The sequence below is a fragment of the Elephas maximus genome, chromosome 7, assembly GCF_024166365.1.
Source record: "Elephas maximus indicus isolate mEleMax1 chromosome 7, mEleMax1 primary haplotype, whole genome shotgun sequence".
NCBI classification, from domain to species: domain Eukaryota; kingdom Metazoa; phylum Chordata; class Mammalia; order Proboscidea; family Elephantidae; genus Elephas; species Elephas maximus.
In genome coordinates this window covers 86720438-86737860 of record NC_064825.1, presented here as the reverse complement: position 1 = coordinate 86737860, position 17423 = coordinate 86720438, and the positions used below count along the sequence as shown (strand labels likewise).

At 37.2% G+C, this 17423-nt stretch overlaps 2 protein-coding genes across 12 annotated transcripts in view; one reads left to right on the top strand and one right to left on the bottom strand.

Moving 5' to 3' along the window:
- ELP4 (elongator acetyltransferase complex subunit 4) overlaps positions 1-15577 on the bottom strand; it is a 269016-nt gene extending 253439 nt beyond the window's left edge. The window contains exons 1-2 of the mRNA XM_049890814.1: positions 15293-15577; positions 7202-7237 (exon numbers count right to left, since the gene is read on the bottom strand). Of these exons, the coding sequence (XP_049746771.1) occupies positions 7202-7237; positions 15293-15515 (259 nt within the window). The 5' untranslated portion in view covers positions 15516-15577. The remainder of the gene's footprint in view (positions 1-7201; positions 7238-15292) is intronic.
- Positions 15578-15654: 77 nt separating this feature from the next.
- Positions 15655-17423, top strand: part of IMMP1L (inner mitochondrial membrane peptidase subunit 1) — a 96981-nt gene continuing 95212 nt past the window's right edge. For 6 of the 11 annotated variants that reach the window (XM_049890829.1, XM_049890831.1, XM_049890820.1 and 3 more), the window contains exon 1: positions 15673-15781. The gene's annotated coding sequence lies outside the window, so the exon portion shown is untranslated. Of the gene's footprint in view, positions 15782-16850; positions 17070-17423 lie in introns of all 11 variants that reach the window. The other 5 variants (XM_049890828.1, XM_049890824.1, XM_049890826.1 and 2 more) reach the window with 4 other exon arrangements.

Genomic DNA, 17423 nt, shown 5'->3' with positions numbered 1-17423 from the left:
CTACTATACAGCTATGGTAGTCGAAACAGCCTGGTACTGGTAAAACGACAGACACATTGACCAATGGAACAGACTGAGAACCCAGATGTAAATCCACCCACCTTTGGTCACCTGATCTTTGACAATGGCCCAAAGTCCAACAAATGGAGAAAGGACAGTCTTTAACAAATGGTGCTGGCAAACTGGATGTCCATCCGCCAAAAAATGAAACAAGACCCATACCTCACACCATATATAAAACTAACTCAAAGTGGATCAAATATCTACATATAAAGCCAAAACCCATGATGTTCATAGAAGAAGAAATAGGATCAACACTAGAGGTCCTAATACACGGCATTAACAGGATACAAATCATAAACAACAACACACAAGCTCTGGAGGATAAGCTAGATAACTGGGATCTTCTAAAAATTAAACACCTATGTTCATCAAAGGACTTCACCAAAAGAGTAAAAAGAGAACCTACAGATTGGGAAAAAATTTTTGGCTATTACGAATCAGACAAAGGTCTAATCTCTAAAATCTACAAGAAGATCCAACACCTCTACAACAAAAAGACAAATAATCTAATTAAAAAAACGGGCAAAGGAAATGAACAGACACTTCAGCAAAGAAGGCATTCAAGTGGCCAACAGACACATAAGGAAATGCTCATGATCTCTAGTCATCAGACAAATGCAAATCAAAACCACAGTGAGATATCATCTCACCTTGGCATTACTTGCACAAATCAATAAAACAGAAAATAACAAATGTTGGAGAGGATGTGGGGAGATTGGAACTCTTACGCACTGCTGGTGGGAATGCAGAATGATAAAACCTTTTTGGAAAATGATATGGTGCTTCTTTAGAAAGGTAGAAATAGAAATACCATTTGATCCGGCAATCCCACTCCTAGGAATATATTCTAGAGAAATGAGCCATCACACAAAGAAATATATGTACACCCATATTCACTGCAGCATTGTTCGCAACAGCAAAAAGATGGAAACAACCCAGATGCCCATCAACAGATGAGTGGATAAACAAACTGTGGTACACACAATGGAGAATTATGCAATGCTAAAGAACAATGATGAATCTGTGAAGCACCTCATAACACAGATGCATCTGGAGGACATTACGCTGAGTGAAATAAGTCAGTCATGAAAGGATGAATACTGTATGAGACCTCTACTGTAAAAACTCATGAAAAGTTTTACATACAAAAAGAAAAAATATTTGATGGTTATGAGGGAGCGGAGGGGTGGGAATGGAAAAGCACTCAATCGACAATAGGTAAGTGGTAACTTTGGTGAAGGGTAAGACAGTACACAATACTGGGGAAGCCAGCACAACCTGTACAAGGCAAAGTCATGGTAGCTCCACAGACACATGGACCTGAGGGACGGAATTGCTGGGCTGAGGGCTGTGGGGACCACGGTCTCAGGGAACCTGTAGCTCAATTGGCTTACAGAGTTTATAAAGAATATGTTCTATTCTAGTTTGGTGAATAGTGTCTGGGGCCTTAAAAGCCTGTGAGCAGCCATCTAGGATATTTCACTGGTCTCACCACTTCGGGAGCAGGCAAGAATGAAGAAAACTAAAGACAGATGGAAAAGATTAGTCCAAAGGACTAATGGACCACATCTACCAAGGCCTCCAACAGACTGAGTCCAGTACAATGAGATGGTGCCCAGCTATCAACACTGACTGCTCTGACACGGATCACAAGAGAGGGTCCCAGACAGAGCTGGAGAAAAAATATAGAACAAAATTCCCACTCAAAAAGAAAGAACAGACTTGCTGGCCTGACAGAGGCTGAAGAAACCCTGAGAGTATGGCCCCCGGACATGCTTTCAGCTCAGTAATGAGGGCACTCATGAGGTCCACCCGTCAGCCAAAGATTGAACAGTCCCATGGAACAAAATAAGACTAAAGGGGTGCACCAGCCCTGGGGCAGGGACTGGAAGGCAAGAGAGATCAGGAAAGCTGGTAATAGGGAACCCAGGGTTGAGAAGTGAGAGCGTTGACATGTTGTGCGTGGGGTTGTTAACTAATGTCATAAAACAATGTATGCACTGTTTGATGAGAAACTAATTTGTTCTGTAAACTTTCATCTAAAATTCAATAAAAAAGGAAAAAATAGTAATCTACAGTGAAAAGTTATTAATATAATCTCTATGCTATAATTTTCTCTTATTTCTGAAATGAAAAGTAGTGTTTGCGTGATGAGCAATATACTAATGCCCTGGGCTCGTAATCACTGACCGTAGTTAGTTTACATTTTGGAATCATTGTTCCATTCCTTAGAGCAGACTTAATTCATTGTACAAGCTATACTGACTTGGAAATGGAGAAAAGTGGAGAACCTCGCATATGCAGACTCCAATGTACTAATCTAATTTTCCAAAGAAATGTAAAATGCTTCCAAATTTTGCTTTATGATTTTTCTAAACTAGCCATGAGATGATAAAACTAAGTTACCTAAGCTATGCATATTTTAAAAAATATTAAACATTTAGATGAAGATAATAATAGGGCATAAATAATATTAAGATTAAAAGTATTAGCTTTAGGAAAAGACCAGACTATAAAGGCAAGGCCTTCACTAAACCCATCATATTCTTGTATTTAATCATTCATTTAACAAATAGTTATTGAATACCTAGCATAATGCTTTGGGATTTGACACTTCATCAAAGATAGACCTTTTTAATCTAATACTGTGCTTTATTCTTGTTTGTATCTTTCATTAAAACATCTCCTTAGAGAAATCACCAAGTTCACTAGGCACAGTTCTGCTTTCTACATAATGGCACATGAGTGTCACTAAAAGTTCTGTTACTATAAAAGAAGCATCACCCTTTCTCCAGTTTCCAATAACATGGACCTCACTTATTTTTGAGCCATTATCAACAGTGTCCTCGATTTCCAGATTTCTAACAACAATCTGCTCATGGCAATTTAGGCTAGTATGCTCCTCAAAATCCTACTCTTTAGAGACAACTTCCAAGAAACGTGGCCTAAACCAAACAATATTGTACAAAATAGGTGTAAACAAAGTCCTTGATTTAATTTCAAAATATCAATTTCATAAGTATAGTATATGGGATGCATTAAATAAGTAAATTTATAAAGATTTTGTAAACTATAAATATAGTTGTGGTACAATGAATTGCTTTTATATGGCCTTTCTCACAGTGGTAACTCCTGTAAAATGATTGGGTGGGATTATAAAATAAAATGCTTGTGGCCCACCAAGGGGATTGGACAGCTTGTTAATAATGCAAATAAGGCGCACGGAATCCCTGTGCAGGTGGGACTATGCAAATGAGATGTATAGAACTCTAACGACAGAACCGGTCAGTTTTGCCATCCTGCTAGGCCTAACCCTTTCACAAACCATGGGATATATATATGTGCCAGTTATATTTCCCATATCTGGAGATTTATCGGCAGTCATTTGAGCACATTAGTATGTTCTGGCATCATCGAAGGTACTGGTGCAACTGCCTAAAAAACAAGGGAGTCAGTCTGCACGACATTTGAGTGTTGAGAGTTATTCGTATGAGATGGTTCCTGGAGTGATCCTGTGAAATTTTTGTGTTTGTTGGCTTCTGTACAGTGAGACAAGGCTTTTAAGTGTGTTTTCTATTTTCTTTGTGTTATAGGGAGGTACAGTTACAGGCATTTTAACATATTCAAGCAAATGAGTTATTTTGGGGGTGAAAACAGTTTTTGATGCACTTCCTGGGCCATGTGACCGATATGTACCGTGTGTGATGTACTTCATGGAATATGGGACTGATATGGTCCACTTACATCAGTCACCTTCCTGTTAAGATCTTTTATAAGTGCTCACTTCCCTGATGACATCTTTTATAAAGCTCTCACCTTCCTGCAAACAGTTTGTGATCTACTTCCTTGGCCATGGCGCTGATATGTCCCACTTGCAATTGGCACCCCACTTTTTCAATTAATAAAAACTGCCAACACACAATGATTCAAAATCTACCCCATTAGTGAAAAAACACAGCATCACCAAAAAAATTAAAAAAAAAAAAAAAAGTCATCTGTGAAAGGGTTAAAAGAGAGGCAATCCTAGAGCAGAGAGGGGACCTCACTACCACCAAGAAGAGATGGGAGCAGAGCATGTTCTTTGGACCTGGGGTCCCTGCACCAAGAACCTCCTAGACCCAGGAGACAGGGAGCTGTAAGACTGGAGATGGCACAAGCCAGCAAGAAGCAGCGGCAGACAAACAGCGCCAGCAGAACCAGGAGACTGGTGTTAGATGGAGCGAAAGAGCTGAGTGACTTTGGGCTGGAGGCTTCCCGACAGAGAGAGGAGTCTCTGGGCACTTGTTGGGAGCTAGGCTTGCCGACCCATGCAACAAGAAAGCTAAGTGTCTTTACTGGTAGAGTGCGGTGCCCCCAGGCACTTATTGGCAGAGCTAAAGAGCTTTGTATTACTTGCCTGAGCTAGACAGAGGCCAGGACCAGGGGCTGAGGAACTGAGGGCCAAGGGGCTGATTGCCAGAGAGAGGTCCACCTCTGGGCATGGCTGAGAAGAGGCTGTCCTCATCAAAGAACTATATCCTGAGGTGTTCCTGTTCCTGAATTGTAACCTGTAATTTCCCTAAAAAACTCCATAACTGTATGGTCTGTGAGTTCTGTACGACCATCTCAACGAATTATCAAACCCAGCAGAGAAGTAGAGGGTGCTGTGGGAGAGGGAGCTGTGTCAGATTTGGTAAAAAGGTTGGAAAGAAGAGGTATGTCTGACTTCCACCTTGCTGGAATCGCCTCCTACTCCTGAAGTTAGAGGAGCTCAGACACCCCTGCACCACCATTTTTACAATGTTGTTGTTGTTGGATGCCACTGAGTTGGTTCCGACTCATAGCAACCCTATACACAACAGAATGAAACACTGCCCAGTCCTGAACCTTACAATCCTTACAATCGTTATGCTTGAGCTCATTGTTGCAGCCACTGTGTCAATCCACCTTGTTGAGGGTCTTCCTCTTTTCCACTGACCCTGTACTTTGCCAAGCATGATATCCTTCTTCTGGGACAGATCCCTCCTGACAACATGTCCAAAGTGTGTAAGACGCAGTCTTGCCATCCTTGCCTTTAAGGAGCATTCTGGTTGTACTTCTTCTAAGACAGATTTGTTTGTTCTTTTGGCAGTCCATGGTATATTCAATATTCTTCACCAATACCACAATTCAAAGGCGTTAATTCTTCTTCGGTCTCCCTTATTCATTGTCCAGCTTTCACATGCATATGATGCGACTGAAAATACCATGGCTTCAGTCAGACACACCTTAGTCTTCAAGGTGACATCTTCGATTTTCAACACTTTAAAGAGATCCTTTGCAGCAGATTTACCCAATGGAATGCGTCTTTTGATTTCTTGACTGCTGCTTCCATGGCTGTTGATTGTGGATCCAAGTAAAATGAAATCCGTGACAACTTCAGTCTTTTCTCCATTTATCATGATGTTACTCATTGGTCCAGTTGTGAAGATTTTTGTTTTCTTTATGTTGAGGTGTAATCCATTCTGAAGGCTGTGGTCTTTGATCTTCATTAGTAAGTGCTTCAAGTCCTCTTCACTTTCAGAAGCAAGGTTGTATCATCTGCATAATGCAAATTCTTAATGAGTCTTCCTCCAATCCTGATGCCCTATTCTTCTTCATATAGTCCAGCTTCTTGTATTATTTGCTCAGCATACAGATTGAATAGGTATTGTGAAAGAACACAAACCTGATGCACACCTTTCCTGACTTTAAACCAATCAGTATCCCCTTGTTCTGCCTGAACAACTGCCTCTTGATTTATGTAAAGGTTCCTCATGAGCACAATGAAGTGTTCTGGAATTCCCATTCTTCGCAATGTTATCCATAATTTGTTATGATCCACACAGTCAAATGCCTTTGCATAGTCAATAAAACACGGGTAAACATCCTTCCGGTATTCTCTGCTTAATAGTATAATATAAATATAGTATAAGCTACTAATGTGCTGTTGCTACACAGCATAATAGGAACATTTTCATTGAGTACTTGTTATGTGCTGGAAATTATTTCATATCTTACTGTATCTTGTCATCATGACAACCATATAAAATGTCAATAATATTATCAGAATGATTAATTCCAAGTTCATAGTAAAAAAAACAAAAAGCTAATGAATTCTTAGCTATAATAATAAATTTGTTCACATTATAGTTCTAATATGCTGAGTACAGGTCATACTAAATTTGGAATACTAAATATTGTATTAAGTTCTGGGCACAGTTGAAGGGACAATGTCAGGCTAAAAGGTACATCAAGAGGCATACAACCAGGATAGTGAGAAGTGTGAAAACCACCAGTTTAAGAAACCAAGTCTACTTAATTTTGGAGAAGATTTAAGATGATAAAACAGTCATTTTCAAAAATCTAAAGGTATAATGTGAAAGAGTAGATAGATTCCTTCTATATCATAGGTAAAAGTGGGAATAATATATCTGTAGCAGATATATGGATTAAACACCAATATACAGAATTTTCTAATAAATTATAGCTTTTTCAACAATACTTTGCTTTTTAAACCAGAAAGTCTGTATTCAAATACTGTTTGATATCTTCCAAGGATTACACAATATTGATTTGTTGCCAGATGTGAGGTTTAATTATGAGACTGCCAAGGCTTATTTCAAATTGAAGAATCTATGATCTATACTAAAAAAAAGGCAAATAGGGTTATGAATGTATATTTAAATATGAAGTCTTGTCACTTTAAAAATGAATAAAAATATGATTTATGAGTTTGTTACATTTCTTTCAATAAGACAATAAACTGTAATTATACAATGACTTATGAGTATATCAACTTCTCAAGTTAATAGCTCTAATAATTCTATTCTAAACAGTGAAATTCTCAAAAAAAATTGGCATTCAAGTCTTTTTTAAAAAAATGGAACACAATGCACTGTCGAATATTTTTTAATTATACAAGTTAGATTTCCAGAGATGTTAGTCTAATTTAAAGTTTAAATGAATATTTGAACTTAAATTAGAATTTAAGGCAATTACTCTAATTTTAATTTATCTCAACAGCTTTTGTAGAGTTAATAGTTTAAAATATTTAATTTCAGAATGGGCAAACCCATAAAATCATATGCACAACAAAAATCTGTGCTCAGGGTGAGCAGGGCATACATTCTATACTAACCAATTAGAAGAACTGTTCCAACAGCTATGCCTCCACCTGGAAATGAAACAAAACAAGAAGAAAATTAACCTAACTTTTCACATTATCTTTAGCATAAAAATTAGGCTTTTTCAAGGACAGGTTCTGCAATAACTTTAAAACTGAAGTTGAGGACAACATTTTAATTACCTTTGCAATACTTCGCTCAAGGTGTTATTATAAAATAATTACATATTATATGTAATTACACACTACACATTACAATTACTTTCATAATATACTGTGCTACCCTCTTTTCGCCTGTGATAGGACCATGCCGCATTCAACGTAACTGTGGTTAAGATTCAATAATGTTATATTTAGCACTTGTTAATAAATTAACTCAATAGCCAAGACCTAAATGTGCACAGTAACTTAACTACTACAGAAGTACAACAGAGAAAAGAAAGGTTACTATGATAGAAATTCCACTTTAATATTTATCTGCAAATTTAAGCTGTGGAGAAAAGAACTGATAATTAAAACTAATTCTCTTTTCATTATGAACAATATACACCAAGTCTGAACACTCTAAATATGCATATCTAAATATATTTGGAATTTTAAATTAACAATAGCTGTCATTTCAAAGAAAAAAGGACATTTTCAAAGTCCTTTTTTCAATGTTATTACAACATGTTCTTCTAAATATGACTTAGGTTATTATAGTGATGAATATATAACTCAAATAGTGAATTGTTAATTATGGCTTAATTTAAAATCAAATGTTAGGAAACTAGAGCTACGCAAAAAGACGAGAAAATTGACTACTGATATTTTGTTCATAATACCATTTATAACATGTTATTATTTGCAATATCGATAACACAAATAAACCCACTTATGAAAAAAAAAGTTATATCAAAGAATGCATAGAAATGTATTTAAATTGCAACAAATTAAAAATAATTACTGAAAATTGCTGGACAACTGAAAACAATGTTATCAGCTTTTTTCTTTTCAGGAAACAAACTGAAAGCAACATTTGGAACACCAGTAAAGATATTTTCCCAAAAATGTCTTGTAGAGGCAGATGTTGTGTGGAAAAATTTAGCACAAAATGTTCCTTTCATAATGGTTATTTTTGCCTTGCAAAAAGCCTATGTTACAGCAATTTGTTTCAGAGAAATACAATTTGGTAACATACATAGAACACCATGTAACATCTGGCCTGTGCTGATAGTGATATTTAAAATGAATTTTATAACAATGTGTAAAATCTTCCAAATCACTGAAGAGGAAAACAATAAAAAAGAAATAGTACATATATGTATTTTTATGTTCAAGAGGGGTTGTTGTAAGACTGAACATATATCTTAGCTTAACATTTAGACAAGTTCCTTCATTATAGCATTTAAAGCCATACCAGGCTAAACAAGATAACTTAGGCTGTTTTTCGAATTAACAAATTAACATAAGCTGAAATGTATACGATGATAAATCCACTGCCGCTGAGTCAATTCTGACTCATGGAGACCCTACAGGACTCAGCAGAACTGCCCCATAGGGTTTCCAAGGCTGTAAATCTTTATGGAAGCAGACTGCCACATCTTTCTCCTGTGAAGTGGCTGGTGGGTTAGAACTGCTGACCTTTTGGTTAGCAGCTAAGCGCTTAATGTTGCTCCACCAGGGCTCCTTGTACATGATGATAGTAATCACAAAGTGTCAGAGAACAAAAAGGTTTGCTTGGGGACAAGATTAGACTAAATGTTTAATTTCACACTTTGTGCCACATATGTGTAGGCCACTTTTTAGTACACTTTGAACATTTAAATCACAGTTACCAACTCCTTACTTTCCTACTATTCCTTCCATGAAAAAATAAACTTTTAACTATCTAATAGTCATTTTGTGTCTATTTAACGAGAAGAAATAATATAAGTACATAACAGACACTTTGCATCATCTTATCCAGAGCATATACTATTAAAAAGTTTCTTTAGCTGACTTCCCCTAAGAAGGATTTAGGTTTCTTATCTAAATATACATGTTTTCTCAAATTAGGAATTTATATAAGGCTTCCACTGGAACAGCTAGATAGAGTACAAAGGACTTTTTAAACATTTGATAAAAACATATCAAGAAATAGTTCCCCAATTAAATGTAGAGATCCCTACCACAGGTGTCTGGCCCAGAGATACCCTTACTCTTTCAGTGATTGTTTTCTGATTAAAAAAGAGATCACCAAAAATATCATTATTTGATAAATGGTGATCACCATAACAGTAATAATTAGTAAGAATATTTCCCAATGATGAAAGAGTTAAGCAAAATAAGACTATGCTAAGAAGGTGGCTCCCTGTAAGAATGATCCAAACCACCAGCTGTTCTTGACAACTCAGTAAACACCACACCATCGAATTTTTAAAATCTCATGTTAAAAATTCTAATGTTTGGGAAAATTTGTATATTACCTAAGACAGCATAAAATGGGAACGTACTAGGTGATTTTTACCAGCCAAATTAATATACTATCAGCACCTCTCTTATACATAAGACCAAGTTTTACTTCTTTTTTTCTAATGATTCTAGTATATAAATTCACAAGACTCAAATTTAGATTGACTGCAGTAAAGGTTGATCATGGAAACAGGATGAAGCCACCTTACAAAGTATTTTTAAATTAAGCTTTTATTCTATGTACAGTAATTTGGTATGTACATATATGTGCTGACAAAATTCCTCTATTCTTCCGAATTGGATTTTAGTGTGACCGAAACCCAAGCCAAATCCACTGCCGTCGAGTCAGACTTATAACAACCCTATAGCCAGAGCAGATCTGCCCCATGGAGTTTCCAAGGAACAGTTCGTGGATCTGAACTGCCAACCTTTTGGTTAGCAGCCGAGCTCTTAACCACTGTGCCACCAGGGCTCCTTAGTGTGACAGGACCTCACATTTCCCCCAAATACCTTCCTATTAGTTATTTTGATCTACCTTACTTGACATAGCAAGGTTCTAGCTGTATTTGAGTACTTTGTAACCATGCTCCCCAACAAAAAAGTCAAGACAACCAATCACAATACTTGTCTTGATAAAAAAAAAAAAATTTTTTTTTTTTTTTAGCTAGCTGTTAATACATTTTTAAATTTAGTGTTCCATTAGTAATTTTAGCAAATTCCAAAAGCAACAGACCTCACACTAACCCACTGCTGTTGAGTCGATTCCAACTCATAGTGACCCTATACGACAGAGTAGAACTGCCCCAGAGAGTTTCTAAGGAGTGCCTGCTGGATTCGAACTGCTGACCTTTTGGTTAGCAGCTGTACCACTTGACCACTACACCACCAGGGTTTCCATCCTCACACTAAAGGTTCCCAAATAATAGAAATACCTTTTCCCAATAGTCCACTAAAATCTTTTACGATAAATAATGGGATAAGGAAGCAATCAACTTATTCTATGATAAAATAAGCCAACAAAGGAAAAAAAATGAGTAAAATTATCTTATTCACCATCTCTTCTCTCCACTAATCATACCTTAGAGAAACCACTAAAACATTTTCTAAATCACTAATAAGAGACCCTTGGTTTTACTTCTAGGCCTCCTTAAGAATTCTATTTATCTCCAGCTTACTAAAAATAAAAGCTCAGTATTTTATCTACATATAAAAAATATATATATAAGACTAGAATATTCTGAATTTGAAAGGTCAAAGATACTTTGCATGCTTTATATTTTAAAGTATTCGTTTCATTATGATTTTACATATTTTGTTGTCTCAAATCAGAAAAAAAAATATTTAATACCTTTAAAAAAATCAGAAAATTTATGATCTGGTTAAGTGCCAAGATTGTCCTATCTTACGATTTTTAGATACAAAGGGTTTATTTTGTTTTTCAATTCATGCGAGAAGTGGTTAAACAATAATATCGGTACTAAAGGTAGAAATTCAATCCTCCCACACCCCCAAAAACAAATCTCTAATTAAGTGATAAATTTTGGGTAAATTAAGTCTAATTAATACACTAGAATATGAAGGCCCAGAAGACAGCTTACCTATCAACAAAGGTGTCTCCCCTTTTCAAAGTCAGAGAAAGTAAAAGGGAAAACAAAGATCAGGAAAAATAAAAGTATTTAAACCAGTCCTTTCCAGTATTCCCTGTAAAGGAATAATTTTGGTTGTAATTATAGAAAGGTATTTTGGGGGAAATGCTATGTAAAAATCAAGACCATATTCTCTCCTTGGTTCACAGTAATATTCTTAACTCCTTGATGCCAGACCCCAAATTAAATTGCAGTTATTTCATTAACAAGTCTACATTTTCTTCCCTAAGAGGTATGAAACATCCCAGCTACTCTTGATTGTTACACAACTATTGGTGGGACAAATATGAGAATCAAGATAGAGAAAGTTATGAATAGTGCTAATAGTTCTGTAGGTTAAACCACATGAAACGATTTTGCGTTAATACTACAAAGGAATAAGCTTTTTTTTTTTTCCTAAAATGTACAGCTACCTGTTATCAGTTGCTGAAATATCATAACCAGGGTTATGTTAAAAAATATACTCTAAGCTTACTGTACATTAACCCACACTACAGATTAAGATACAGCAAAGGAACAAGTCACCAGTATTTACTTTTCAGTATCAGTGTTGAAAACGGCAGCTACCACCAAACTTCTTTCAGAGTATTATTCCTAGACTATTTTTTACACTAAATCACTGTCTTCCATTCATTTGACTGTCAAAATTTAATAAGTTCTGAACAGCACAGAGATTAAACTAGACAAACTTGAGAAGTCACTTTTCCCCACAAATACCTTTTTGAAGGATAAGGCTAGGGAATAATTTCCCCAGGTTAGATAAAAAATTACTAATAGGTACTATATTTTATGTCCTAGGAAGAAAAAAAAAAATTGCCAGTCTCCCTTGTCTGCTACAATCTTTCTTTGGCAATTCCTGGAAGAAAGGAAAAGGAGTATCTATTTAACCAAGTCCTCTTCCTTTTAAAAATTATAAGTGCGTTATTTACATATATGAAGGAATCCACTGCCATCGAGTCGATTTTGACTCATAGTGACCGTATATGACAGAGCAGAACTACCCCACAGGGTTCCCAAGGAGTGGTTGGTGGATTCAAACTGTCGACCTCTTGGTTAGCAGCCAAGCTCTTAACCACTAAGCCACCAAGGTTAAGTGTCTTCAAATAATAAAATGTCCTGGAAGTGCAGGGTGGAGAACTAGGTTAGGAAATCTAAGAACTATAAAAATTCAAATCAGCTAACTTGGGAAATTTATATTAAAATCTAACAATAAAATTATCAGAATGAAAATATTTAATATGGTTACTTCATGTTTAAAAAATGAAGATACCAGGAACTTTCAAATTTATAAAACACTTCAGAGTAAACAATGGAAAAATTAGCATATTATCTAATGACTCAAAAAAACAAAAAAAAAAACTAACAACCTGGATGGTACCTTTCAAGTATAGTTAGCATCTATGCTTAAAATTACAATGATATCATGGTAGCAGTAGTGAAATGTCACTGTACTACACGGCCTTGACAATACAATACTGTTATACAGTAACCACAGAACATATTTAAGCAACAATCACCATATCAGAGTATAGTCTCATCATCCTGATATCATAACATCCTACTATTATTACATTTTGTCACAATGTGGTCATGTTAGGTTTGTCACAATTTGAACCAAATAACATTTTTGAGTAACAATATAGTAAGAATTGTTTATACTTACATATTTACACATTAGCAGTTAATTGTTTCACTTTCAAATGTTTTTTAATGAAAAACAAATGTAAAGTGTTTGCTTCACAGGGCCATACAGAATGGAAAATCAAAATATAAAAATGCCATTAAATTAACAACCGAAATACTTCTGATCATATTTACTATTCCAAGTGTAAAGAACTTTTTCAACTTCTGTGCACTTTACGAATTGCATACATGAAAAATATATTTCAAAATACCTCAAAATATTCACCAACTGACATTTATTTCAATCATCTTAATGAATACTAATTTTTGTTTATCTTGACTAGAAGCCCCTCTCCTCCCACCTCCAGCAAATCTAGAAAATCAAAAAATTACAGTTCAAGTTTTTATCTCGCTATAAACACATGTGGAAGGTGCCTTGGATTCTCTTTTTGGTGGATGCTTTAAAGGACAGGCTATAGATAAATCTAGGAGCCTTGGTGGGCAGTGGTTAAAACTCTCGGCTGCTAACCAAAAGGTCAGCAGTCCAAACCCACTAGCCAGTCTGCTTTTGTAAACATTACAGCCCTAGAAAACCTATCTGTCCTAGAGCGTTACTTTGAGTTGGGTGTCAACTCGACGGCAGTGGGTTTGGTTTTGGTTATAGTTAAATCTGTTAGGCTTAGGTTCAGTAAATGGTTAAAATTCCCTGAAAAACGTACTTAAATATTTGAGACAGCTGTAGCATAGGGCAGAGAGCATTAGATTTGGAGTCAAAAGATCAGCCCAGGCTGTCACTAGTTTTGTGATTCTGTTTATGTCACGTCTCTCTGAGTCTGTTTCTGGAGTTCAAACACACAACTCCATTTTACATGTTCCATAATCTCGTTTGGGTTTTTTTCTACACATTATTTTTCTCTCAATCAAGAATTTATTGAAAATCTTCTAAATACCAGGGAATGTGTTAGGCACATTTTGTTATTCTAGTGAGGAACCGCAGATATAATGTCAGAAATGTGATTAGACTTTTTGTTTGGACAGTTTCAGGATCAAGTCAATGAAATCACATTTCCACACTGGATTAAAAAAAAAAACAAAGACTAGGAATAGTGACTCATAGTGAGGCTGAAAAGGAGAGGGGGAGAGTGAAATAAATATCTGCTAATTAGTTATTCTGAATCATTTCTGTTTACAGTACCATGCAACTCTGGAAGACAATAGTCTTGAAACATTAAGTGAAAATGCTAAAATTCTCGTAGGAAAAAACCCAGGATATCCTGTTAGGTCATGAAACAACAGAGGCAAAACGCCATACTGTTTCTCATAGGTTACTTATCACTTTACACTAAGCCCATTTAAAAAACATTCGTTGGGGGAAAATTAGAGAGAAAATATCAAATGAAGTACAAGAACAAGCAATGGCATTTGTAATATTTTATGAAAGTGTACAAGATTTAACACACATGATACACTTCTTAAAAAGTTATGAAATATACAATATAGGCCAGGTTTAATGAAGCAGCATTCCAGATAGTAATTAACTAATCAACCAGCTTTATTAACACAACAGCTCTGTCCTAACTAATCTGGCCAATCCTTTCAATGTAACAGCTATGAAACGGGCATATTCTTCAGCAGGCTCTTCACGCAGAATTTCAGAGCTTATAAGGGAAAACCTAAGAGCTGTGCTTCTTTTTCTCGTTAGAATATGAATTAAGTTTATATGTTTGGCATGCAACAGCAATCAACTCTGGGAGGCAAAATGTATATTGGAAAAAACTAACAGATACATATATACATATACTTAACGCAGATACATGTATGCCTTTCTAAATGTCTAGGATGGGTATTAACTATTTTGGGTCAACATATACCTTCAACATACATTCTCTTAAAGCAAATATCGTTTAAGATTCAGAACCTAGAGATGAGCAGCTTGGCGGTGACAAGGGGGAAGTTACTTTCTTCAGCATTTTCTGTGGAAGCCCGTCTCTCAGAATGATAAAAACTTTATTAGTTTAGTCCAGGGCGTAAGCTACCCGGGAACTCCAGAAGTGTGTACCCAGAGGTAGGAAAGGGGCATCTTAGATGAAGACCAAACAGTCTTCAGACATTAATTCTTCCCCTTGACTAAGTAAAGCATGTCAGGGTAAAAGCAGGTAGGAATCCCGCCGTAATCTAGAAAGGGAATGGTGGGCAGAAAACCAGAGTACAGAGTCGGGGCACTAAGACAGGTTAAAAGTCTCCACGCAACGCTTCCTCCCCTTCATAAATATCAGACCTCGCTATCCTCTCCACGTCGGAAGGCTGAGGATTCTAAGAGAGATGTGGGTCAGAATGGATCTCCCGGCAAGTTCCCTCCCTGAGTTTCCCCTCTGTTGATCCCAAATCTCCTTTCCGAACCGACCTAAGAGCTGGTCCAGGGCTGGAAGCCCGGTTGATACCAGCAGCTGCCCATTCCGCACCGACGGTCGTGTGCCCGCGATGGACACCAGGCGAGAGCCACCGCTGTCGGTACCGCTGGCTCTAGAACCCTTCCTCTGGAAACTGGTCACGTTGTTCTTGCTGGTTGCCGCCGCCAAAGGACCAGTACCCCCGGCACCGGTGCCGCACGTTGGCACCGCCGCCATCTTGTACCTTCCCGTGCTGACCCAATAGGAACGCTGGGAACTCAGCTGCCGGCCTGTCGGAATCAGACCTCAACTCCCGCCTCCTTGCCGCTACGGCGGCTATAATAGCTAGTAGGATTGAGACGTCCCTTCCGAGTTAGCCAATCGCAAGGCGCGTTGCTGAAAAGTGCTATCTGCTTGAGCCCTGGCGGACTTCTGCGGGGCCCAGGTGAGAAAGGCCCACCTGGGTCTTCTGTGAGAGTTGTTTGGGCTTCTTTGGGGCAGAGGTGGGTAATATTCAATGCTCTTGAGTGCGTTCATTCATCTTGAGTTAAAGAAGACGAGGGGGAAGCGATAAGCCCTTTCAGGGCTGATCTAGAAACTGCTAGTACGAGTTTGCACCTTTCTTCGCTCGATAGTAAAGAGAAGTAAAGAAGATACTTTTCCCTGCCCCCTTCTTTTGTGATTACTGAAAGCTCACTCTACCTTCCCTGAGCAGTCCTTCTGAATGGCCTTGTTATCTATCGAAACAACTGGAATTGTTAATGAGTTGATTGCTGAGAGTCTAGGCTCAGTTCATCAGTGCTAGTGGTAAAAGTGGTAGGTGGGTGGATGTAGACCTTGGAATGAAAAATGTTGAGCTTTGAGGTAATTTGGTTTTCCTCTGTTTGAAACAGCAAATGACAAAGTACCTCTCTAACAAGTACCTGTAAGAAGATTTCGTGAATTAGGGCTGCTGGAAGTCTTGGGGCGCTTTTCTGTAAGCGGTGTGAATGACAAGTGTTACACTGACAACCTCGTTCACACATTTAATTGTGGTTTGCTGTTAGAGCAGCTGCAAAAAACAGAAAATACCTTAAGTTCCCTCCCCTAACAAATGATAAAAATAATTCGATATGTTTGTGCTTTGTTTCTTATTTGTAAATTCTGAATTGAGAGCTTTTAAATTAGAATAGGAATTTTATGTGGGCGGGTGGGGGAGACATGTAATCTAGAGCTGTGTCTTTGAATTTAAAAACTTTCTCAAAACTGAACTGGGGGGAGGGTGGTGAGTTGTTTTAAAGGCATTCATGGTTGACAACTGCCTAAATTACAAAGGACTTCCAAATCATACCTGCACTATTACATTCCTATTGATTTTGACAATGTAGCTTTAAAATACATCGAACCTCACTAGGGAAAATAAAACAACTTTACTGTTTAATGATATATCGGCTGAAACACTTTGATTAAGGTTTAGATGCTTTCATTTTTAATCACCACCAGTATAAATCTTTGAATCATTCACTAACTAGCTGTTGAATGCTGTCTGCTTAGATGTAATCTTGTCATTTTTGTTGTTGTTGTTGTTGTTAGGTGCCGTCGAGTCGGTTCTGACTCATAACGACCCTATGCACAACTGAACGAACCACTGCCTGGTCCTGCACCATCCTTACAATCGCTGTTATGCTTGAGCTCATTGTTGCAGCCACAGTGTCAGTCCACCTCGTTGAGGTGACTTTTCCGCTGACCCTGTACTTTGCAAAGCGTGATGTCCTTCTCCAGGGACTGATCCCTTCTGACAACATGTCCAAAGTATGTAAAATGCAGTTTTGCCATCCTTGCTTCTGAGGAGCATTCTGGATGTATTTCTTCCAAGACAAATTTGTTCGTTCTTTTGGCAGTCCATGGTATATTCGATATTCTTCGCCAACACCACAACTCAATGGCAGCAGTTCTTTGGTCTTCTTATTCATTGTTGAGCTTTCACATGCATATTATGCGATTGAAAATACCATGGCTTGGGTCAGGTGACATCTTTCTTGTCATTTTAGACCTACAGAAATAAAAGTGGTTTCATTTGGAGGAGATAAGATTAACAATGGGAAATAGTATAGTTCTTAAAATGAGCAGTATGTGCCAATTTTGTCATGTAGAAAATAAGTACTA